This window comes from Physella acuta, unplaced genomic scaffold (assembly GCF_028476545.2).
Source record: "Physella acuta isolate Inbredline_101_S28 unplaced genomic scaffold, ASM2847654v3 ptg000543l, whole genome shotgun sequence".
Classification (NCBI taxonomy): Eukaryota; Metazoa; Mollusca; class Gastropoda; family Physidae; genus Physella; species Physella acuta.
The window spans coordinates 172,607-198,263 of record NW_026732062.1 but is presented as its reverse complement, the minus strand read 5'-3'; the positions used below and the strand labels follow the sequence as shown (position 1 = coordinate 198,263).

General features: G+C 42.9%; 1 protein-coding gene across 1 annotated transcript in view; it reads right to left on the bottom strand.

Annotated features, from left to right (window-relative positions):
• Positions 1-25,657, bottom strand: part of LOC131946035 (uncharacterized) — a 43,659-nt gene that overhangs the window by 6,910 nt on the left and 11,092 nt on the right. The window contains exons 2-3 of the mRNA XM_059306663.1: positions 9,155-9,245; positions 6,826-6,931 (exon numbers count right to left, since the gene is read on the bottom strand). Coding sequence (XP_059162646.1) covers positions 6,826-6,931; positions 9,155-9,224 — 176 coding nt within the window. The 5' untranslated portion in view covers positions 9,225-9,245. The remainder of the gene's footprint in view (positions 1-6,825; positions 6,932-9,154; positions 9,246-25,657) is intronic.

Genomic DNA, 25,657 nt, shown 5'->3' with positions numbered 1-25,657 from the left:
GTTTAGTGTCACCCGTCTCCCCTAATATTTTTTTTAAATTTTTAACTAGATATAGGGGGCATATTTTACGACTTGATGTCACCCCCTAATGGTGTCACCCCTTCATAGTGTCACCCCCTAATGGTGTCACCCCCTAATGGTGTCACCCCTTCATAGTGTCACCCCCTAATGGTGTCACCCCCTAATGGTGTTACCCCTAATAAGGTCACCCCCCTAATGGCGTCACCCTCTAATGGTGTCACCTCCTAATGGTGTCACCCCTTAATAGTGTCATCCCCTAATGGAGTCACCCCCTGATGGTGTTACCCCTAATGGTGTCACCCCTTAATAGTGTCATCCCCTAATGGTGTTACCCCTAATGGCGTCACCCTCTAATGGTGTTACCCCTAATGGCGTCACCCCCTAATGGTGTCACCCCTAATGGCGTCACCCCCTAATGGTGTCACCCCCTAATGGTGTCACCCCCTAATGGTGTCACCCCCTAATGGTGTCACCCCTAATGGTGTCACCCCTAATAAGGTCACCCCCCTAATGGCGTCACCCTCTAATGGTGTCACCTCCTAATGGTGTCACCCCTTAATAGTGTCATCCCCTAATGGAGTCACCCCCTGATGGTGTTACCCCTAATGGTGTCACCCCTTAATAGTGTCATCCCCTAATGGTGTTACCCCTAATGGCGTCACCCTCTAATGGTGTTACCCCTAATGGTGTCACCCCCTAATGGTGTCACCCCTAATGGCGTCACCCTCTAATAGTGTCACCCCCTAATGGTGTCACCCCCTAATAGTGTCACCCCCTAATGGTGTCACCCCTAATGGTGTCACCCCCTAATGGTGTCACCCCCTAATGGCGTCACCCTCTAATGGTGTCACCTCCTAATGGTGTCACCCCTTAATAGTGTCATCCCCTAATGGAGTCACCCCCTGATGGTGTTACCCCTAATGGTGTCACCCCTTAATAGTGTCATCCCCTAATGGTGTTACCCCTAATGGCGTCACCCTCTAATGGTGTTACCCCTAATGGTGTCACCCCCTAATGGTGTCACCCCTAATGGCGTCACCCTCTAATAGTGTCACCCCCTAATGGTGTCACCCCCTAATAGTGTCACCCCCTAATGGTGTCACCCCTAATGGTGTCACCCCCTAATGGTGTCACCCCCTAATGGTGTCACCCCCTAATGGTGTCACCCCCTAATGGTGTCACCCCTAATGGTGTCACCCCTAATGGTGTCACCCCCTAATGGTGTCACCCCCTAATGGTGTCACCCCCTAATGGTGTCACCCCTAATGGTGTCACCCCCTAATGGTGTCACCCCCTAATGGTGTCACCCCCTAATGGTGTTACCCCTAATGGTGTTACCCGGTGAAGACAACACACCCACCCCGCCTAGTGACACTACGGCCAGCGGTAGGTTTACAGTAACTCAATGAATCTCAACATTTCATGTAACTTTTTGACTATCATAGTTTCAGCAGTACTAGAACCTCAATCAAGTCATGTAGTGGTACGTTACTCCCTCCCTCAATAAAAATCCATCACTGTCTTTACAGGCCATGGATATCTATCACTGCCTGTACTTGTGCGTAACTGCCTCCACCCCCAACTATAAGAGCTCTAGAACAAACATCATTGCATGTACTTGTACGCAATTCTTCCTCCCCTTTCTGTAAGAGTTCTAGACAGAGTTTCTTCCAGGCATCTCTTCGGGGGGGGGGGGGGGGGGCGAAGCTCCCCCGAATTTTTTTTACCGCCCCCCCCCCCCCGAACGAAATGAAATTTATATAATTTATATAGAAAATATATACTTTTAACAGTGTCCGCCCCCCCGAAGAAAGTCTATCGCCCCCCCCCCCCGAAAATTTCAAGTGCCCCCCCCCCCCCCGGAGAAAAAAGTCTGGAAGAAACACTGGTCCTAGAACCGCTATAGCCAAATGTACTTATACACAACTGCCACCCCCAAAGTTCTAGAACCTCTACATGTACTTATACACAACTGCCACACCCCCCCCCCCAGAGTCCTAGAACCTCTACATGTACTTATACACAACTGCCATCCCCCCCCCCCCCCCCCAGAGTTCTAGAACCTCTACATGTACTTATACACAACTGCCACCCCCCCCCCCACCAAGTTCCAGAACCTCTACATGTACTTATACACAACTGCCACCCCCCCCCCAAAGTTCTAGAACCTGTACATGTAATTATACACAACTGCCACCCCCCCCAGAGTTCCAGAATCTCTACATGTACTTATACACAACTGCCACCCCCCACCCCCAGAGTCCTAGAACCTCTACATGTACTTATACACAACTGCCACCCCCCCCCCCTAAGTTCTAGAACCTCTACATGTACTTATACACAACTGCCACCCCACCTCCCCCCCCCCAAAGTTCTAGAACCTCTACATGTACTTATACACAACTGCCACCCCTCCCCCAAAGTTCTAGAACCTCTACGTGTACTTATACACAACTGCCACCCCCCCCCCAAAGTTCCAGAACCTCTACATGTACTTATACACAACTGCCACCCCCCCCCCCTAAAGTTCTAGAACCTCTACATGTACTTATACACAACTGCCACCCCCCCCCCCCCAAAGTTCTAGATCCTCTACATGTACTTATACACAACTGCCATCCCCCCCTCAAAGTTCTAGAACCTCTACATGTACTTATACACAACTGCCACCCCCCCCCCTCAAAGTTCTAGAACCTCTACATGTACTTATACACAACTGCCACCCCCCCCCCCCAAAAGTTCTAGAACCTCTACATGTACTTATACACAACTGCCACTCCAACCCCCCCCCCCACCTCCCCCAGAGTCCTAGAACCTCTACATGTACTTATACACAACTGCCACCCCCCCCCCCCAGAGTCCTAGAACCTCTACATGTACTTATACACAACTGCCACCCCCCCCCCCCAGAGTTCTAGAACCTCTACATGTACTTATACACAACTGCCACCCCCACCCCCCCCCCCAGAGTTGTAGAACCTATACATGTACATATACACAACTGCCACCCCCACCCCCCCCCACCCCCCACAGAGTTCTAGAACCTCTACATGTACTTATACACAACTGCCACCCCCAACCCCCCCCAGAGTTCTAGAACATCTACATGTACTCATACACAACTGCCACCCCCCCCCAAAGTTCTAGAACCTCTACATGTACTTATACACAACTGCCACCCCCCCCCTCAAAGTTCTAGAACCTCTACATGTACTTATACACAACTGCCACCCCCCCCCCAAAAGTTCTAGAACCTCTACATGTACTTGTACACAACTGCCACCCCCCACCCCCAGAGTCCTAGAACCTCTACATGTACTTATACACAACTGCCAACCCCCCCCCCCCCCTAAGTTCTAGAACCTCTACATGTACTTATACACAACTGCCACCCCACCCCCCCCCCCAAAGTTCTAGAACCTCTACATGTATTTATACACAACTGCCACTCCAACCCCCCCCCCCCCCAAAGTTCTAGAACCTCTACATGTACTTATACACAACTACCACCCCCCCCCCCAGAGTTCTAGAACCTCTATAGCCACATGTACTTATACACAACTGCCACCCCCCCCCCCCCCAGAGTTCTAGAACCTCTACATGTACTTATACACAACTGCCACCCCCCCCCCCCAAAGTTATAGAACCTCTACATCTACTTATACACAACTACCACCCCCCCCCCAGAGTTCTAGAACCTCTATAGCCACATGTACTTATACACAACTGCCACCCCCCCCCCAGAGTTCTAGAACCTCTACTTGTACTTATACACAACTGCCACCCCCCCCCCCAAAGTTCTAGAACCTCTACATGTACTTACACACAACTACCACCCCCCCCCCCCAGAGTTCTAGAACCTCTATAGCCACATGTACTTATACACAACTGCCACCCCCCCCCCCCAAAGTTCTAGAACCTCTACATGTACTTATACACAACTGCCACCCCCCCCTAAGTTCTAGAACCTCTACTTGTACTTATACACAACTGCCACCCCACCCCCCCCCAAAGTTCTAGAACCTCTACATGTACTTATACACAACTGCCACCCCACCCCCCCCCCCTCAAAGTTCTAGAACCTCTACATGTACTTATACACAACTGCCACCCCCCCAAAGTTCTAGAACCTCTACATGTACTTGTACACAACTGCCACCCCCCCACCCCCAGAGTCCTAGAACCTCTACATGTACTTATACACAACTGCCACCCCCCCCCTAAGTTCTAGAACCTCTACATGTACTTATACACAACTGCCACCCCACCTCCCCCCCCCCAAAGTTCTAGAACCTCTACATGTACTTATACACAACTGCCACCCCACCCCCCACCCCAAAGTTCTAGAACCTCTACATGTACTTATACACAACTGCCACCCCTACCCCCCCCCCAGAGTTGTAGAACCTATACATGTACATATACACAACTGCCACCCCCCCCCCCCAGAGTTCTAGAACCTCTACTTGTACTTATACACAACTGCCACCCCCCCCCTCCCAAAGTTCTAGAACCTCTACATGTACTTATACACAACTACCACCCCCCCCCAGAGTTCTAAAACCTCTATAGCCACATGTACTTATACACAACTGCCACCCCCCCCCCCCCAAAGTTCTAGAACCTCTACTTGTACTTATACACAACTGCCACCCCCCCCCCCCCAAAGTTCTAGAACCTCTACATGTACTTATACACAACTACCCCCCCCCCCCCCAGAGTTCTAGAACCTCTATAGCCACATGTACTTATACACAACTGCCACCCCCCCCTCAAAGTTCTAGAACCTGTACATGTACTTATACACAACTGCCACCCCCCCCCCCAAAGTTCTAGAACCTCCACATGTACTTATACGCTGCCCCCCCCCCCTAGGCCACACTGAGAGCTATTATTCAAGTTGGCCAGGGCCAGGAAGTGACGTATTAAAACAAATCAAATCTACGGTTACGTGTAACCCACATGTAATCAGTGTGTGTGTGGGTGTGTGTGTGTGTGTCTGTGTGAGTGTGTGTGAGAGAGCTCAACCAGCCCAATCAGATGACGGAATTAGAGAAGTGCTCGGTTTTTCAATTGGTAGACATGTAGGTTTATTGTACTTTCACAATTACTATATATATATATATATATATATATATATATATATATATATATATATATATATATATATATATATATATATATATATATATGTGTGTGTGTGTGTGTGTTCCCATGAAAGCCCATTCAGTCTTTGGTCTAAGGAACTATTTGAATGGTCTGTCGTACACTCGGAAGTTGGTCACGTGATACCCGTACGCAGCTTCACTTGACCTGATTAACTCGGACAGATGGTGGACAGTGCAGGATTAACGGAGGATGGCAGGGATCCCAGCTGTGTGCTCGCTCACGCATTGGTTAGTTGGGTAGGTAGTATAGACGAGTCCATTTGTGAGGGGTGGACGGGTCAGGAATTGAGGGCAAGGGATGTACCGATAGAAGATAAAGCAATAGTATAAGTATGTTGAGGTGTGTGGTGGGGGTTGAGTCAAACTGTAGGCTACACTAGCAGATCACAAGACACCTGATATAGTTTTTTGACATCGCAACAGACACACATTACCTTGCCAACAGACACACATTACCTGGCCAACAGACACACATTACCTGGCCAACAGACACACATTACCTGGCCAACAGATACACATTACCTGGCCAACAGACACACATTACCTGGCCAACAGACACACATTACCTGGCCAACAGACACACATTACCTGGCCAACAGACACACATTACCTGGCCAACAGACACACATTACCTGGCCAACAGACACACATTACCTGGCCAACAGACACACATTACCTGGCCAACAGACACACATTACCTGGCCAACAGACACACATTACCTGGCCAACAGACACACATTACCTGGCCAACAGACACACATTACCTGGCCAACAGACACACATTACCTGGCCAACAGACACACATTACCTGGCCAACAGACACACATTACCTGGCCAACAGACACACATTACCTGGCCAACAGACTTACATTACCTGGCCAACAGACACACATTACCTGGCCAACAGACACACATTACCTGGCCAACAGACACACATTACCTGGCCAACAGACACACATTACCTGGCCAACAGACACACATTACCTGGCCAACAGATACACATTACCTGGCCAACAGACACACATTACCTGGCCAACAGACACACATTACCTGGCCAACAGACACACATTACCTGGCCAACAGATACACATTACCTGGCCAACAGACACACATTACCTGGCCAACAGATACACAATTTCTGGCCAACAGACACACATTACCTGGCCAACAGATACACATTACCTGGCCAACAGATACTCATTACCTGGCCAACAGACACACATTACCTGGCCAACAGACACACATTACCTGGCCAACAGACACACATTACCTGGCCAACAGATACACATTACCTGGCCAACAGACACACATTACCTGGCCAACAGATACACAATTTCTGGCCAACAGACACACATTACCTGGCCAACAGATACACATTACCTGGCCAACAGATACACATTACCTGGCCAACAGACACACATTACCTGGCCAACAGATACACAATTTCTGGCCAACAGACACACATTACCTGGCCAACAGATACACATTACCTGGCCAACAGATACACATTACCTGGCCAACAGACACACATTACCTGGCCAACAGATACACAATTTCTGGCCAACAGACACACATTACCTGGCCAACAGATACACATTACCTGGCCAACAGACACACCTGGCCAACAGATACTCACTTTCGCCTGTGCCTGGTGACGACGACGATGATGATGAGTGCGATAGTCGCGAGGAGGATGGAGCAGAGCACGAGAGTGATGATGAGGATGAGGTAAGGTAGCCCATCTGCAACAAAGAGAATTAGAGGCTACAGCACGCTCATCAAAAGCAATGCATTAAAAATTAAGGCACAATCGAGCAAGGAACGTATGCCATAATTTAACATGAATCCAAGACTTACATGTCAACATGATTCAGTGGGGTGCAGTAGAGTATCTAGAATACTCATTGAAAAAAAAAGATATACTTCAGTTTAAAATATAATTTGTTTAAAAACACATTTTCGGTTCTGCGCCATCCAATCAAATGACATTCCCAGAAGAGAAGCATTACAGCAATCCCACATTGCGATGTCACTTCTCTTATCTGGCCACTCGACCAAGCGGCCAACGTGGCATCTGAGTCAAGCTTCTTCGCCGGGGTGGGGGTGGGGGTGGGGGAAGTGATGACATACACTACACGTGTCCTGATAAAGTCAAATGTCTGTTAGTGTATGTCTGCTGACATTTTGTTCACATGAACTTTAATGTTCATAGATTAGCCGGCTAAAGTAATTAACCGAAACAGGCTGAACAGTTTATAATTACACAATTGTCAAATCACTATCCAATCATCTTGTCTGATTTTCTCTAATTACCTTATCTGTAGAATTATATCAATTGTCTCGAGTTCACGACCTTTTGTTTTAATATATGTCCACTTGCGTCTACCCAATGACGTGGCAATACAGAGGAGAAACGTGCTAAAAATATGGGATGGCAGAAAAAAAATATCTGCACCAATTATTCCATTAGCACCTAGCACTCTGTATTCTGGCACTTTGTCACAATTACCCTAGTTCTGCCGCTAACAGCTTCCGTTGGCGCATGCGTACTGAATGCGAAATTGAAATGTCAAAATGGCCGAAGAAGATGGCCATTTTTGTACTCAGTGTCTTGGCAAATTACAATTCTATACAGATATTATATTACAATTATATACAGGTGTTATAGCAGGTGGTTATTTTAAATTAAAATTCTATACAGGTGTTATAGTTGGTGGTTGCTGTAAATTACAATTCTATACAGGTGTTATATGGTGGCTGTTGTAAATTACAATTCTATTTAGGTGTTATAGCTAGTGCTTGTTGTAAATTACAAATCTATACAGGTGTTATAGTTGGTGGTTGCTGTAAATTACAATTCTATACAGGTGTTATATGGTGGCTGTTGTAAATTACAATTCTATTTAGGTGTTATAGCTAGTGCTTGTTGTAAATTACAAATCTATACAGGTGTTATAGTTGGTGGTTGCTGTAAATTACAATTCTATACAGGTGTTATAGCTGGTAGTTGTTGTAAATTAAAATTCTATACAGGTGTTATAACTAGTAGTTGTTTGTGACGTAAGCGGGGTTGAAAGGGCAAGATTTGTCTAAGAGGAAGAATTTGATGCAAATATACTTTTGACATAAGTCAGCAAAGGAAAAGAATGGTGAATGTTTTAAAATATGGTGTGGAAAAAGAGAATAAGTTTGTCTGGCGCTTTGTATAGATGGTTGTGGCACAGGGTTGGAATTTGAGCGATATATTGGGTTTGCTGATCGAAGTAGGAATTTGAGCGATATAGTCGGTCTGCTGATCGAAGTAGGAATTTGAGCGATATAGTGGGTCTGCTGATCGAAGTAGGAATTTGAGCGATATAGTGGGTCTGCTGATCGAAGTAGGAATTTGAGCGATATAGTGGGTCTGCTGATTGAAGTAGGAATTTGAGCGATATAGTCGGTCTGCTGATCGAAGTAGGAATTTGAGCGATATAGTGGGTCTGCTGATCGAAGTAGGAATTTGAGCGATATAGTGGGTCTGTGATCGAAGTAGGAATTTGAGCGATATAGTGGTTCTGCTGATCGAAGTAGGAATTTGAGCGATATAGTGGGTCTGCTGATCGAAGTAGGAATTTGAGCGATATAGTGGGTCTGTGATCGAAGTAGGAATTTGAGCGATATAGTGGGTCTGCTGATCGAAGTTGGAATTTGTGCGATATAATGGGTCTGCTAATCGAAGTTGGAATTTGAGTGATATAGTGGGTCTGCTAATCGAATAGAATGATACAAGTAGCGATGGAACTCTACGTCACCTATACATATTAGCAAACAACAGTCCTGATCTTAGATTCGCGGGTTTGACTGTTTCAAGTACTTGGCCTGTAGCCCTAAATCTAGGCTACATGTAGCCCTACATGACATTCGTTTTAGACAAAAAATGTCTCTCCTTTTGTGGAGAAAATAACCAGAGCCAGTGCGCATCTTACTTGACGCAGCTGCCACCGTGTTGCTGTCCTCCGTGCACTCACTTCCGGTGTTCTCACACTCTCCAGTCATGGCGGCTTCCGGTCAGGTCACCTGGAAAAAATGGAGGGGGATGGGATGGGGGGTGTTACTGATTTATAGGGGTTAAAATAAACACACACGCACATAGAAACGCAAACACAAACACACATACAATAGCACAACCACACACACACACAGTAACACAAACACACACAGTAACGCAAACATACACACATTGTAAAACAAACATACAGTGATACGCAATACACAAGACTATCTGCAATACTGCATTGCATACGCACAACCACATACAACAATAAACACACATGCAAACCGTATAGAAGACACACACATAGGTGTCATCCATTTATGACGTTCACAAAAATTTGCGATCTTAGACACACCCCCCCCCCCTCCACCCAGTCCACACGCGTCCACAATAGTCGATTTTTTCGGACCCTCCCCCCCCTATATATATATATATATATATATATATATATATATATATATATATATATGTATATATATATATATATATATATATACCGCCATTAATACCCAGCGTCAAAACTCCAACGTTCTATAGAAAATGGCCGACGAGCGAGTAAAAATAGTTCCATAGAAAAAAAAATCATCAACCCAATCAGCCAATCAGACCCTTCAAAAGGTTTTTGACACTGCTAATCTCGGTCACAGCTTGCCAGATTTCTTTGTTCACTGCTTTTAATCCTGGCAACTGAACCCGTCTCTGAGAGAGTGTTCATGTAAGAACTCGGATAATGAACTTGTTGAAAGGGGAATTAGCGGATTGTTCCGTTTCTTACAGCAGACGACAGGGACGGGTGGGTGTGATTTTTTTTTTTTTTTTTTTTTTGTGTGGGTGGTGATGTTGTAGGGCTTCTAGCTGTAGGGGGAGGCGTGGGCGTGGAGGCTTGGTGACAGTTGGTGCTGTGTGCGGGGGTGGGGTGGAGTAGTGCTAAAGGGCTGTCGTAGGAGTGATCGTTTGAATTTAGAGACAGATTTTGAAGGTGGTATCTAAGGTGGGATAAATAAAAGTTTTTAGAACAATTTAATTAGGAAGTAGAACACCTACGCGTTTTGTTTTTTTAGTGTTTTATGTTTTTATGTTTTTTTCCTAGATTTTGTCCTTGATTTTGTCCTTGATGATTTTATCCTTGATTTTACCCTAAATTTGTCCTTAATTTTATCCTTGATTTCGTCCTAGATTTTGTCCTAGATTTTATCTGGGGTAACATTTGATTTGTTCGCGAGTTATAATTAATTCTTGAGTATCGTGTGTTAGTTTTAGACTAGAGCAGGGGTCTCCAAACTTCTCAGCCCGAGGGCCGCACTAACTATCAAACATTAGTTCTGGGGCCAGAGTTTCTTCCAGGCATCTCTTCGTGGTGGCGAGCCCTACCCCCCCCCCCCCAACGGAATATATATATATATATATATATATAAATATATATATATATATATATATATATATATATATATATATATATATATATATATATATATATATATATATATATATATATATATACATACAAATTTCAAGTACCCACCCGCCTTACTTTGAACTTGTCTTTAGGAGGTCATTTGCTAGGCAACATTTGCTTCAATGGTATTTGCACCCAATGCTACATTTTCAGTTTCTTTTGATTTTTTTCTCAGCCACCTCCAACAAACTTTTTGCCATAGACAAAAACATCTCCGAGGGCCGGATGAGAAGACCTCGCGGGCCGCATGCGGCCCGTGGGCCGTAGTTTGGAGACCCCTGGACTAGAGTATCATATAATAATGGCGGCCAGTGAATTCTAGTTTTGTATTCAAGTTTCAACAATGGTGTTCTATTATGCTGAACAGTTTCTAGTAGGATTTTTTTTGAAGGTAGAGATTTCATACTCTGTTTCAGTGTTTCTTCCAGACTTTTTTCTCCGGGGGGGCACTTGAAATCTTCGGGGGGGCGGTAAACTTTCTTCGGGGGGGCGGACACTGTTAAAAGTATATATTTTCTATATAAATTATATAAATTTCATTTCGTTCGGGGGGGGCGGTAAAAAATTTTCGGGGGGGCAAAGCCCCCCCGAAGAGATGCCTGGAAGAAACTCTGCTCTGTTTACACAGAAACTGTTTGCACCGCGAACGAGTCATCAATGTGATTAGTGCTTCGAGAAATCGCTTAGTGTTGTCAGTTGTGACGAAAATGTCAGGTGGTACGAACACGTGACACCATTTAACGGACAATCGTAGGCAGTCTCGGGGCCAGAAGGGTGACATCACGGACTGTACCAGTAGTTACATCATCGGCTGTACCAGTAGTGATATCATCGACTGTACCAGTAGTGACATCATCGACTGTACCAGTAGTTACATCATCGACTGTACCAGTAGTGACATCACGGACTGTACCAGTGGTGACATCATGGACTGTACCAGTAGATGACATCATGGACTGTACCAGTGGGTGACATCATCGACTGTACCAGTGGTGACATCATGGACTGTACCAGTAGATGACATCACCGACTGTATCAGTAGTGACATCATCGACTGTACCAGTGGGTGACGTCATCGACTGTACCAGTAGATGACATCACCGACTGTACCAGTAGTGACATCACGGACTGTACCAGTAGTGACATCATCGGCTGTACCAGTAGTGACATCACAGACTGTACCAGTAGATGACATCACCGACTGTACCAGTAGTGACATCACGGACTGTACCAGTAGTGACATCATCGGCTGTACAAGTAGTGACATCACAGACTGTACCAGTAGATGACATCATCGACTGTACCAGTAGTCACATCACGGACTGTACCAGTAGTGACATCACGGACTGTACCAGTAGTGACATCACCGACTGGAGCAGTAATGGCTTCACCGACTGTACCAGTGGGTTACTGTACCAGTAGTGACATCACAGACTGTACCAGTAGATGACATAACGGACTGTACCAGTAGATGACATCATCGACTGTACCAGTAGTGACACCATGGACTGTACCAGTCACATTGAAACCAGCAAAAGACCATACAGGGTACATTATGTTGTAAAAGTCCCAATAGTGTTGCCATAAAGACCATCCCCTAAACTATGTGATAGATAAGAGAATATACTAGTGGGGGGGGGGGAGGGTGAGGGTTTTATTATTATCTTTTAATTCTATAGACATAAGCCTTGCTACGACCCTTAAAATATTACTTTAATTAGTTTCACACTTCAAAGGTTGTTGTTTTTAAAACCAGAATGGGACTTGCCACGCTTTCCACACTTTGGTTCTCCTATTTTCTATTGGACTATTTTAATCCCCTTAATGACAACTAGAAATAAAAAATCAATCAAAATTCGTTCCATTAAAACCATACTGGGTTTGATGTTTATTTTGTAGAAATTTTCCAGTTTTTATTTTACACGATCCCAAAGTAAACAGCGCGGTCTGTGAGAGTTAAAAGTTTCAAGCTAATGTAACGAAACGAAATTCATTAAATTATTTCCATTTTTGGTATCTAACGTGGAGTGGTGACGTCAATAATTAAGGAACTGGTCATTTTGAGCAGCTTAAAATTAGCATACGTCATTTAAACCCCTTTTGCTTCATTAAAGTGAACACACGCCATCTAAACCGACATTTGCTTCACATTTTAGGATGTCATACATGTATAGCATCACGTAATGTGAAACTCCCCTTTTACACATAAACATCCGTATGGCAGATGAAGTAGAGTTTAAGTTTCTTGATTTCTGTATATGAAGGGGTGGTGTGGTCAGCCGCCTTTACTTTTCCCCAGGTACCCACAAAAGCTGGGCGGACTCAGAGAGGTCAAACAGTCCCGAGATCTGAACTCGAGACCTTCGGGATGGTAGCCGAACGCTCTACCATTCCACCACGTCGTCGCGTACATCAAGTACAATGTATAAATAATCAACACTCGTTTAATTGGCCTACATTATATTATACGCACATACATCATATTATACGCACATAAATCACATACACGCATATACATCACACACACGCATATACATCACACACACACACGCACATCCATCACATACACACACATACATCACATACACACACATACATCACACACACACACGCACATCCATCACATACACACACATACATCACATACACACACATCCATCACATACACACACATACATCACATACACACACATACATCACACACACACACGCACATCCATCACATACACACACATACATCACATACACACACATACATCACATACACACACATCCATCACATACACACACATACATCACACACACACATGCACATCCATCACATACACACACATACATCACATACACACACATACATCACACACACACACGCACATCCATCACATACACACACATACATCACATACACACACATACATCACATACACACACATCCATCACATACACACACATACATCACACACACACATGCACATCCATCACATACACACACATACATCACATACACACACATACATCACACACACACACGCACATCCATCACATACACACACATACATCACATACACACACATACATCACATACACACACATCCATCACATACACACACATACATCACACACACACATGCACATCCATCACATACACACACATACATCACATACACACACATACATCACATACACACACATACATCACATACACACACATACATCACATACACACACACCCACATCCATCACATACACCCACATCCATCACACACACACATGCACATCCATCACATACACACACATACATCACATACACACACATACATCACATACACACACATACATCACATACACACAATCCATCACATACACACACATACATCACATACACACACATACATCACACACACACACACCCACATCCATCACACACACACACATACATCACACACACCCACATCCATCACATACACACACATACATCACATACACACACATACATCACGCATCACATACACACACCCACATCCATCACATACACACACATACATAACACACACGCACATCCATTATAGACATACATCTCCCATCACACACATACAAAGCAGAACATTGATCAGAACTAACATCGCCGGGGGTGAAATAATTAAAACTTCACTTGTAATAGGCGACTATTACCCCCCCCCCCCCCCCCCACCTTCCAATATTTAAGCATTGTGTAGATGTCATGCGCGAGTAATTTTACTGAAGTCACGTGTTAACAAAGATCCAATAGAAACAATGAAACTGTTGGAACAAAAACTTCTCATGGTGTGACGTCACGACGGCCAGTGCTGGCAGATGTCTACAGGCAGTTAAATCTGGGAGTCGGGCTCTACTTCGGCTTTGGTGTAAAGTGAAAAAAATATTTTTGTTTTTTTTCTAAAAAACATTTAAGCGTAACACTTTAATAAAGTCTTTATGTAAGTTTGTAGATCATGAAACTATAACGAGGTTTGATGAGCAGAATATGATATGGTTTGAATACGAGACTTCAACGAGATTTGGCTTTGACACGAGACTACGAGATTTGGCTTGGGCACGTGACAACGAGATTTGGCTTGGGCACGTGACTACAACGAGATGTGACACCAGGAAGAAAACTAACACCATAAATGTGGTGCTATACAAAAGCCATCAATAAACGTCACGGCGGTTGTTCAACAAGAGAGAGTAGATAATTGAATGCTGTCGTGTTTTGTAAAGCTAGAATTATTGATCGGTCGGCACGTTTGTGGGTCTTATTGAATGTAATAAACTTTAATTAATTAGCTCATCAATTAAAATAAACTTTTTTTTTTAAATGTGGAATTTTATTTTTCCTACAAATATTTTTTTTTATACATCTGTTGCTGAGATTTTTATTTTGTGAATGATGTTGCTATTTCTTTAGTCCTCGCGACTTTTACTTCTACGGCTGAGGTTCCCAGTATTTATTGCTGTAGCTTTGGTTGCTGTGACTTTAGCAACTGTGACTTAAGCCCATTAACTATTGAGTCTTTAAAGACGGCATCCACAAATACAGCGAGTACAAAGCTTGTATGCTAGCTAGACCGACATCAGCTATAGAAATGGTATAATTAAGTAATTATGAACTTGCATTTTTTTTAATACAAAATTAAATTGGCATAATTTTTTTTTTTAATTTGAAGATTTCCAGTAAATGTTTAACTGTATGGCGTGTTAAAAAACGTTCGGATCCAACAGTCAATGGGTCAGATGAAGTAGAGTTCACCAGTTTCTGTGGCCATATAGGAGTTGTCAATTCTACACATAGCAGCCTTTACTTTCCCTAACTCGATTAAGGTACCCATTTGAGCTGGGTGAACTCATGGACATCTTACAGATTGTGCTCAGGGTCCAAAACTTGAGACTTCAGGGTTAAATGAATCTCTTACAACATCAGCTGGTGAACAAATGGCGGTGGTTGTATGGTTGTGGCAACCCGATTTGTAAAGACAAACTAGAATACCCGTCATCCGTTGGATAACTGTGGGTTTCGGGGGTCATCCATCAAAAAACATCACGTCTGTCACTCAGAGGCATAGCGACCCTTCCCGGCGCCCGGGGACAAAGTTTTCGATTTGAACCCCCCCCCCCCCCTCAAACTTTTGATGTGCAATTCCCCCCCCCCCCCACTCAAACTTTCGATTTGAACCCCCCTCAACCTATCAATTTATTTTTCCAAACCATTTTGGCGCCCCAACATATGTCCCCCCTCCCTTCCCCCTCCCCACCCCCGCCTCCCCTTCCCCCCCCCCCGCCTCCCCTCCCCTACCGTCCCCCCCCCCCCTCCTCGGTACGCTACTGCAGTGTCACTTATCGTCACAAAAAACAGACCCCACATTCAAATATATGTTTTTTATCTTTTAAAAACACCGAAAACACCGATTTCGGACTATCCCTTCATAAACTGACGTCACAGGTGACCTACTCAACTCTACTTCACCTGCCCAGTGTCCTGCCAAGTCTCAGACAACATGTTTTTATCGTTTAAAAAACAATTCCAGCCGAGCATGTATCTGACCACACTATCCTTTCATATGCTTAGGACAAAGAAACAGATGAACTCTACTTCACCTGCCCTGTATCTTGCCAAGTTCAGATAGGCAACGTTATCATTCACATCTAAAAAAAAAAATTGAAAAAAAAAATTTCATTGACATATTGGTCTAGAACCCGTGCCTCCTGCATGAGAGCTGACTACGCTACCATTTTAGCTATTTACTCGTGACGTCACAAGTGAATTTTTATACTATACTATGTGTCTCCTTATGCAACTTGATTTACGCGTATAGATTCTAGATCTAGATCTAAAAATAAGTCTAGTAGTACTAACTTTCAAATTAAATTTTATCTTAAATAAGCCAAACAAAGATTTATATAAAATAATTAAGGCCTGAAATAGATTCTAGATGTAGAATTTACATTGAATCTAGTGACCTACATCTAGGCTAGATCTAGATCTAGATCTAGATCTAGGCTAGATTCATAAATTTCCTTCGATAGCTGATCTTTAGATCTAGAGAAATTTATCGTAAAACTAAATGAAAAAGACAGTTGAAAATTGATATAAGTGTTGGAACGTAATAAATACAGCAAAAGGACGTATTGTTTAAGTTATAGCCGGCAGAAAATTAGCTTTGTAACGCGTTAAACTTTTGAATGGGCCACAAAGTCTATGATGGGGTCCGCCATTTTTATTGTACCAAAAATGTAAACACATCAAGGGACGTCACTATCCCCACAAAGTTTATTCAAAGTATTAACATTTTTAAAAAAATACGGTTAATTTAACTATGAATAAATCAATAAATTAATTAACGTCTTTAAATAAATTTGTGATCAACAGTCTGTCTGCATTAAAAAATTATTCTCTACCTGCATACCATTTTACAGCTTTCCAGATAGAGTCGAACATATCACAATTTTCGATCAGGCAAACAAATAAATATTCAAACATGTAAACAAAGTTGACTTTTAGTAGTATATAGATGACACAAATATGTTACAAAGACACACCGCATCAAAACTTATGAAGACATATGTCAATGAAGTCTCGTGCAGAATGATTACAGGAAAAGTCTGATAAATACATGAATGAAACAGTACCATGACGAAAAATGGCAGTCAAAATTCTTATGAAGACAGAGGACAGAAAAGATACAAATAAGACAGAAAAGTCTCGTGAAGACAGAGGAAAGTGCCAAGAAGACAGAAACGTCTTAAGACATGTCTCCACTGAGACGCTTAGCACGCAGCTTTCATCTCTAGTCTTTTCCCGAGCCGTCAAACAAGGGCTTGTACTCGTCATTGACTGATTAGTTCAGGGGAGGTAATACATGATGATTGGGTTGTTATGTGGCAGATATTTGTGGCAGAGATAATGTGGTGGAGTGGGAGGGGGAGGGACATACAATAAGAGGCTTGGGGTCATAGAAGAGGAAGTATGGGGTCATATGCGTGGGGTCATACAAGAGAAAGTTTGGGGTCATACAAGTGAAAGTATGGAGTCATACAAGAGAAAGTATGGGGTCATACAAGAGAAAGTATGGGGTCATACAAGAGAAAGTTTGGGGTCATACAAGTGAAAGTATGGAGTCATACAAGAGAAAGTATGGGGTCATACAAGAGAAAGTATGGGGTCATACAAGAGAAAGTTTGGGGTCATACAAGAGAAAGTATGGGGTCATACAAGAGGAGGTATGGGGTCATACAAGTGAAAGTATGGGGTCATACAAGAGAAAGTATGGGGTCATACAAGTGGAAGTATGGGGTCATACAAGAGAAAGTATGGGGTCATACAAGTGGAAGTATGGGGTCATACAAGAGAAAGTATGGGGTCATACAAGAGAAAGTATGGGGTCATACAAGTGAAAGTATGGGGTCATACAAGTGGAAGTATGGGGTCATACAAGTGGAAGTATGGGGTCATACAAGAGAAAGTATGGGGTCATACAAGAGAAAGTATGGGGTCATACAAGTGAAAGTATGGGGTCATACAAGTGAAAGTATGGGGTCATACAAGTGGAAGTATGGGGTCATACAAGTGGAAGTATGGGGTCATACAAGAGGAAGTATGGGGTCATAAAAGAGGAAGTATGGGGTCATAAAAAGATAGGTCTGGGGGTCATATAAAAAGGTGAAGAGATCTTACAGGGGTTTGGGTCCATTACAAAAGTAAATCGTTTATTTACACCGACAACCGCAGGGGACCGTGGAGAGAAGGGGGTCAATGACCTCTGACGTGGATATCCCTAAAAATGTAGACTAATTACTACTTTGGGTGGCTCATTATAACTATTTTTAAAATCCCCACTAACAAAATCTATTTTGATAATTCGATACACCCAACTCGAGACGAAAATTGGAGTTTGATTGAAGCGTCGATTGCTACAGGAGTCAGACAACGACGCCGGCTCGCGTCAGACCTGTACTAAACTCCTCATTAAAATCACGTGACATCAGACCAATTTGCCGGGGCCGCTCCGGAAATGACCTCTGACCTTTTAACATTTGTATTACATTCCACCATCGACATCTTAAAATAAAGACTCCATCTTCACTTCCGGTGGAGCCCACCCCCTCCCGCCCCCACCCCCAGACAGGTTCTTTGGGTGGTTTATTAACAGGCATCGTTATATTCTGTCGTCTGCTACTGGGCTGCATGTGGCCTAGTCTAATGGCTACCAAGTCTGGAGCTTGAGTAGGGGGAGGGGGTGGAATGAAGGGTGGGGGAGGGGAGATAGGAGGGTGGGGGAGGGGAGATAGGAGGGTGGGGGAGGGGAGAGAGGAGGGTGGGGGAGGGGAATGAAAGGGTGCTGTAATTTAATTCTAAATTTGTAAATTACCGTAAATCTCCTGAACAATGGCACCGTCACGCCTACAGAGATGTAACCGACCGTCTAGCCAACAGAGATGTAACCGAGATGCCTCGGGTCATACAAAATTCTAACATCCGACTAGCACAAGTTTTAAATGGCCGTCTCCATGTTGAGTGGGACGTGTGTTTACACCAGAGGTGTAGCGACCCTTCCCGGCGCCCGGGGACAAACATTAAATTTGGCGCCCCATCGGGAGCAAATTTTCAATTTGCACCCCCTCAACTTTTCGATTTACACCCCCCCTCCTCAAACTTTGGTTTTGACCCCCCCCCCCTCCCTCAAACTGCAAAAATGCAGCTAAATTGACATTTTAATTTGTTTTTACAACCCATTTTGGCGCCTCCTAAGGTAGGCGCCCGGGGACATATGCCCCCCCCCCCCCCTCGCCCCCATCGCTACGCCTCTGGTTTACACTGAGCTTTCTATAGTCGGCTTTTTCTATTTGACGTAGTTGTCTTATTTTGTTGTATGACGTAAGTGACCTATCTTTTGTATTTGACGAAGTTGCCCTATATTTAAGATGACGTAAGTGACCTGTTTTTCTATATGACGTAGTTGCCAACAATTTTCATAAGACGTCCTTGAACTGTTTTTCATATGTGACAATTTGTTTTATTACGTCGACGACTTGTTTACATGTTTTTTAATTTCACGTTGTTGTCCTATATTTTATGTCGTACTTGACCTGTTATTTATATATGTGACGTAAGTGTCTTATTTTTTTTAAAATTAGGTTCATGACTTATTTTACTAGTTGACGTGTTAGTCCTATTTTTTATATGACGTAGTTGACTTATTTAACTATTTGACTAAGTTGTCCTATTTTTATTACTATTATTTTCTGCCACGATATTTACAGTGTTTCTTCCAGACTTTTTTCCTCGGGGGGGGGGGGGCACTTGAAATTTTCGAAATTTCATTTCGTCCGGGGGGGGGGGGGGGCGGTAGACTTTCTTCGGGGGGGGGGGACCTTCCCCCCGAAGAGATGCCTGGAAGAAACTCTGGATATTTACGACCTACATTTCCCTCACTTGCTTGACCCACGACTTTATTCGTGATCGTCTGCTGGTACCATTTTCACGTCTGCTAATCCATTTTGGCCTTGAACTTCCTGGGTTGTTCAAACATATTTCTACCGGAGCCTCCGGGATTCGAACACAGAACACCGACATGAATTGTCATTATTTATTTCCAACAGTTCCCATGTCCACCATCCGATTGGATAATCATAAACCACGTGACTCAAATCTCCTTATGTTTGAAACAGCGTGGCGCCGAATAATAACACAAATAATGACTTTTTGATTAAAAACTTTTTAGATTATCTCTGTCAATAATCTTACTCTGGATAGCTGAGAAAAGGTCAAATAATTTTTTTTAATCAGAATTTTTTCAATCTATTCTTTTTTTAAAAAACCTAACAATAAGCCACAAAGAAAAACGCCTTAGACAATAAAAGTCCTGTCAATGAGGGAAATCCGTGGCGGTGAATGTGACGTCACGGTTGTCATGGCAACCGAGCCCTTCAGAAGGGAAATAAGCCATTGTTTATGAAGGGATATCAAAGAATATTTTTAAAGAGTTATATTAACAGAGATAATTACTGAGCTATTTTGGACGGGCGAGATGTTGGTAGTTAGTCTTCTGCGGTGTAAGTGGGGGTGACGGGGGTGACGGCGTGACACGTCGGTGTAAGTGGGGGTGACGGGGGTGACGGCGTGACACGTCGGTGTAAGTGGGGGTGACGACGTGACACGTTCCAGCAGTGCACTTAAATGCACCTACATTGACGATGCACTAGAATTTGCATAGCTTCAACAGTGCATCTAAATACACCTAAATTGTACGGTGCAATATATTTGACTGTGCTACTTAACTTGAAAGGTGCAATTAAATTTGGCAGTGCACCTAAACAGGAACAGATGGATGCACCATATTGGGACAGAACTGTCTACCCAATCGCTATAGTTTTTATTTGCCAACAAGGCAAAGTTAACTATGGCCGGACAGCTAAAGACAGCAGGACAGGCCGTTAATGAAAGAAAGGCCCGTAACCCAACTCAATGAGACAGTAGAAACAGGCCGTTAATGAAAGAAAGGCCCATAACCCAATTCAATGAATAGCACTTACCTGTCTTTAACCTAACGTTACCTGAGTGACATCACCAAAAGTATCAGGAAAACCACGTGATTCTACCACGTGACATTAGTGGCACCCAAATCTACTGACACATGACACTTAACCACACACACACACAAAGTTTGTAAATCTTGGGTTCGAACCCACGACCCCTAGCAGTGAAGAATATCCTCAACACCCACAACACGTCAGACGTTCTACCGATCTCGCCAGACACAGCCACCTTTAAATCCCACTCAAGCCAACCCTTACGACATGGCATTGCCTCACTCCAACCCGCTCAACCTTATCGAGTATTCATCAACACAACCCACACGCCAAACCCCCCCCCCCCACCCCCGCGTGCGTCCGTCAAATATTTCAAAACCCCTCGCCAACAGTCCTTACCCTCGTCTTGATTGAAGCTGGATAAAACTCAATTAAAGTTTCCACACAAGAACACTGTCTACGTTGGTCTCTGCCCCAACTACAGCAGGGGAGGTAATCACTTGCTACTTCCGCCGGAAGCTGTACTGAACTCTAGGGGGACGCTGTGGACAAACTAATGGGATACAATAGCTGCTTTAATAACTTGTTTGAACTCTAAGCTCCGTTAAACTTTAACTCAACTCCAGCCGCGTTAGATTAGGCAAACAGATGTTTGTAGAGCCAGGCTTTATGGCTTTGGGAGATGATTTGAGAAAATAGTTGGAGCTAAACAAGTTCCTTCATTCACTTATTGAAATGACGTCACAGTACAGCAGATTTGAGAAAATAGTTGGAGCTAAACAAGTTCCTTCATTCACTTATTGAAATGACGTCACAGTACAGCAGATTTGAGAAAATAGTTGGAGCTAAACAAGTTCCTTCATTCACTTATTGAAATGACGTCACAGTACACCAGATTTTAGAAAATAGAACTTAACAAGTTTCTTCATTGTATATCTTACAAAATAAATGACGTCACAGTGGAGAGTATTAAAGATTAATTAAGAAAATAGTTGGAACTAACCGAAAGTTATTCATTCGATAATTGAAATGACGTCACAGTGCAGCAGATTTGAGAAAATAGTTGGAGCTAAACAAAAGTTTATTCATTCAATAATTCGCTTACAACATAAATGACGTCACAGTGGAGAGTATTAAAGATTATTTAAGAAAATAGTTTGAGCTAAACAAGTTTCTTCATGCAATTATTGAAAGGAAGTTATGGTAGTGAGGATTTTAAGAAACTACAACGCCACACCCGTCCTACCACGTAAAACGAGGACGCAAATAACAAACTACATCAACAAATTTAAGACATTTCTAAAGAGGCGTAACACGCTTTAAAAATTTTTTTTATATTTAAGACTGAATATTTGTTCGAAACTGTCGGGGCCCCCAATGGGCAGGTGAAGTAGAGTTCACCTGTTTCAATTCCTTTCTAACCCAAGTAAGGTTGGCTGCCCTCAGGGACGTCCTTAGGCTCTATACCAGCACTCGTGTTAGCTGTCGAAGGTTCTATCCGTTCGACCACGCCATCCCATGCAACTTGACTAATTACATTGTGATAATTGACAAGTTGAGCCGAGCTACGGTAGAAATAACTGACAAATTATAAACGACCAGTCAAACCAAACCCCGGTAGTTGTAAATACCACGTCAAATGACTCCAATAATTCCGCTACCTGTCGAAAATCAACAAGGAATAAAAAAATATCTGCAACCTTTTATTTGACATTTAAATGTCATCAATACGGTGACATTTGAGAATGCTTCACGTCCTAAATATTTTTTTCCTCTTTCATCAATTGTGTAATGACATAAACACCAGTAGACGAGATTTTCATCAATTGTGTAATGACATAAACACCAGTAGCAGATGAGGTTTTCATCAATGACGGTGTGAGCGGAACTTACAGTGTACACAAATCTGGTTTTGGTACATCCAATTGAGCCCCGGTCCCCTATTAATTAATTAGAGCCATATTTGGTCGCATAAAAAAAGTTTATAAGGTTGTTAAATTGCGAGTTTTAGAAAAGTGCGACAGCTGAAAACATGTGTATAATAGTGGTACAATGCGAAGTTTATAAAGTGCGAAAATCCGGAAACTATTATAGTGGTACAATGCGAGGTTTAGAAAGTGCGAAATCTGCAAACATATCGTACATTGTGAGCATTAAATAGTGCGAAAATCTGGAGACGTTTATGATAGTGGTATATGGCAAACTTTAGAAAGTGCGAAAATCTGTAAATGTTTATAGTGGTACATTGCGAGCTTTAGAAAAATAAAATGTCGAAAAATATAGGCCTAATTAGTGTTAAATTGTCCAGAAAACAAGTGCTGATCAAAGACAAAATAGGTTTCTCCAAAGGTTATGTGCGCTTTCTTATTCATTCAGTTGTGTCTGACAAACAAGACATTTAATGTCAAGTGTTAGTGCAGAGAAAACCAACACACACAGCATCCAAGGGCATTAACCCATGTGACCTGTTGAACACCGGGTGGTGAAGGCAGCATGTGTGTGTGGGGGGGGGGGGGGTCGGAATGAATTGTGGGGAGAGAGAGAGGTGAGTGAAAGTTGAGGCCTAGAGAGGCGTTTTTAAAAATTATCGATTCACATAATGCGAGATTCTTTGTGTCGTCATCTGCGGAGAATTTCACGAGAGCTGAAATGTGCTCGTTCGTGAGCATGTTGACCGTGCGCAACCACTCAATCAAGAACACGCGCTTTGAAATCTGTTGCTGTTGACCTAATTGTTAATAACAGAGCCATCTTGAATCTTGTGAGACAAGACTTAACGCCAATCTTATATATATATATATATATATATATATATATATATATATATATATATATATATATATATATATATATATATATATATATATATATAGTGTATGCACAGATACACACAACCTCGTGAGTATTGTCACGTGGACGTATGTCTGGATGTCTGGATGTCAATATTCGCCTCAGGGTTCCAGTCTACATATTTGTTTACTTTTTTGTTTAATTATCTAATTAACGAGTTTTATTGTTATATCAATTAATTTGACTCATGGCAAAGTTAACGAATGACGTTTAACAAATCACCATGAAATAAAGTGAGATTGTTGAGTAAAATCTCGGATATGGCAGGTCTTTTCACGTGTGATCGCATACACATAAACACAGACACAGAGTAAACATACACACGAAACAAAAACACATTCACACACATATGTCCATGCACACCTACAGACGCACATTAACACACACACACTTACACAATCACCAACACAAACACACAAAATAACTCTTAAAAACACACATAAACATTCACAGATGCACACAATTACAAATACTCACATATACATACATATTAACACTTGAAAAACATAAACATAAAACAATTTCTAACCCACACATACACATACACCTATACACACAAACCCATGCATACACACACACATCAGAAAACTACCCTAAAGAAGTACGTACAAATATACAGCTACATTGTAAAACACGCGAGCTTGGTTAAAGACACGGGACATTTTGAACATAGGACACAGGACATATAGACCAACATATGACATATAGACCAACATAGGACATATAGACCAATACTGAACGTGATATTTAGATCATTTATAGCATAAGCCATTTAGATCAATGTAGGACACGGACTATTCAGAACATAAAGGACACGAGACAGACCAATTAAGAGCTGGGGAAATCTAGAAAAGATCTGACACTTTTAGTCAAAATATGACTTGGGGCAATTAGACTAATAAAAAATTTGAGGGTTTAAAAAAAATCATATAAACAAAATATGACAATTAGACAGTTCTACACTTATTTGCAGACGACATTTAGACGAATTTAGCACAGAGAACCTTCACATTTTGTATCAGAAAATTTTAAAAATTCTCTTCATTTCAGCTCAACTAAAACAAGTAATGCGGCAGCTATAAATAGATCTGTGATCACTGACGCACGTTTTTCGACCACGCGAGGCGCGCCCCTCCCCCACCCCCTAAATCCGGCTTAACAAGGTGTGCATTGATCTAGCAGAAGACGAGGTACCAGATGATTTATTCGCAGACGATCAAAGCGTTGTATCATTATATCATGTGACTGGAATGGAAGCGAAAGAAAAAATAGGTCAACCAATCAACGCCGAGAATTCTTTAGTTAATGATTAGTTAGGGTCAGGGTTAGGGTTAGGGTTAGGATCAGGGTTAGGATTAGGGTCAGGGTCATGTTCAGGGCTAGGGTTCAAGGGTTAGGGTTCAAGGGTTAGGGTTCAATGGTTAGGGGGTCAAGGGTTAGAGTTCAAGGGTTAGGGTTCAAGGGTTAGGGTTCAAGGGTTAGGGTTCAAGGGTTAGGGTTCCAGGAGTAGGGTTCAAGGATTAGGGTTCAAGGGTTAGGGTTCCAGGGGTAGGGTTCAAGGGTTAGGGTTCAAGGGTTAGGGGT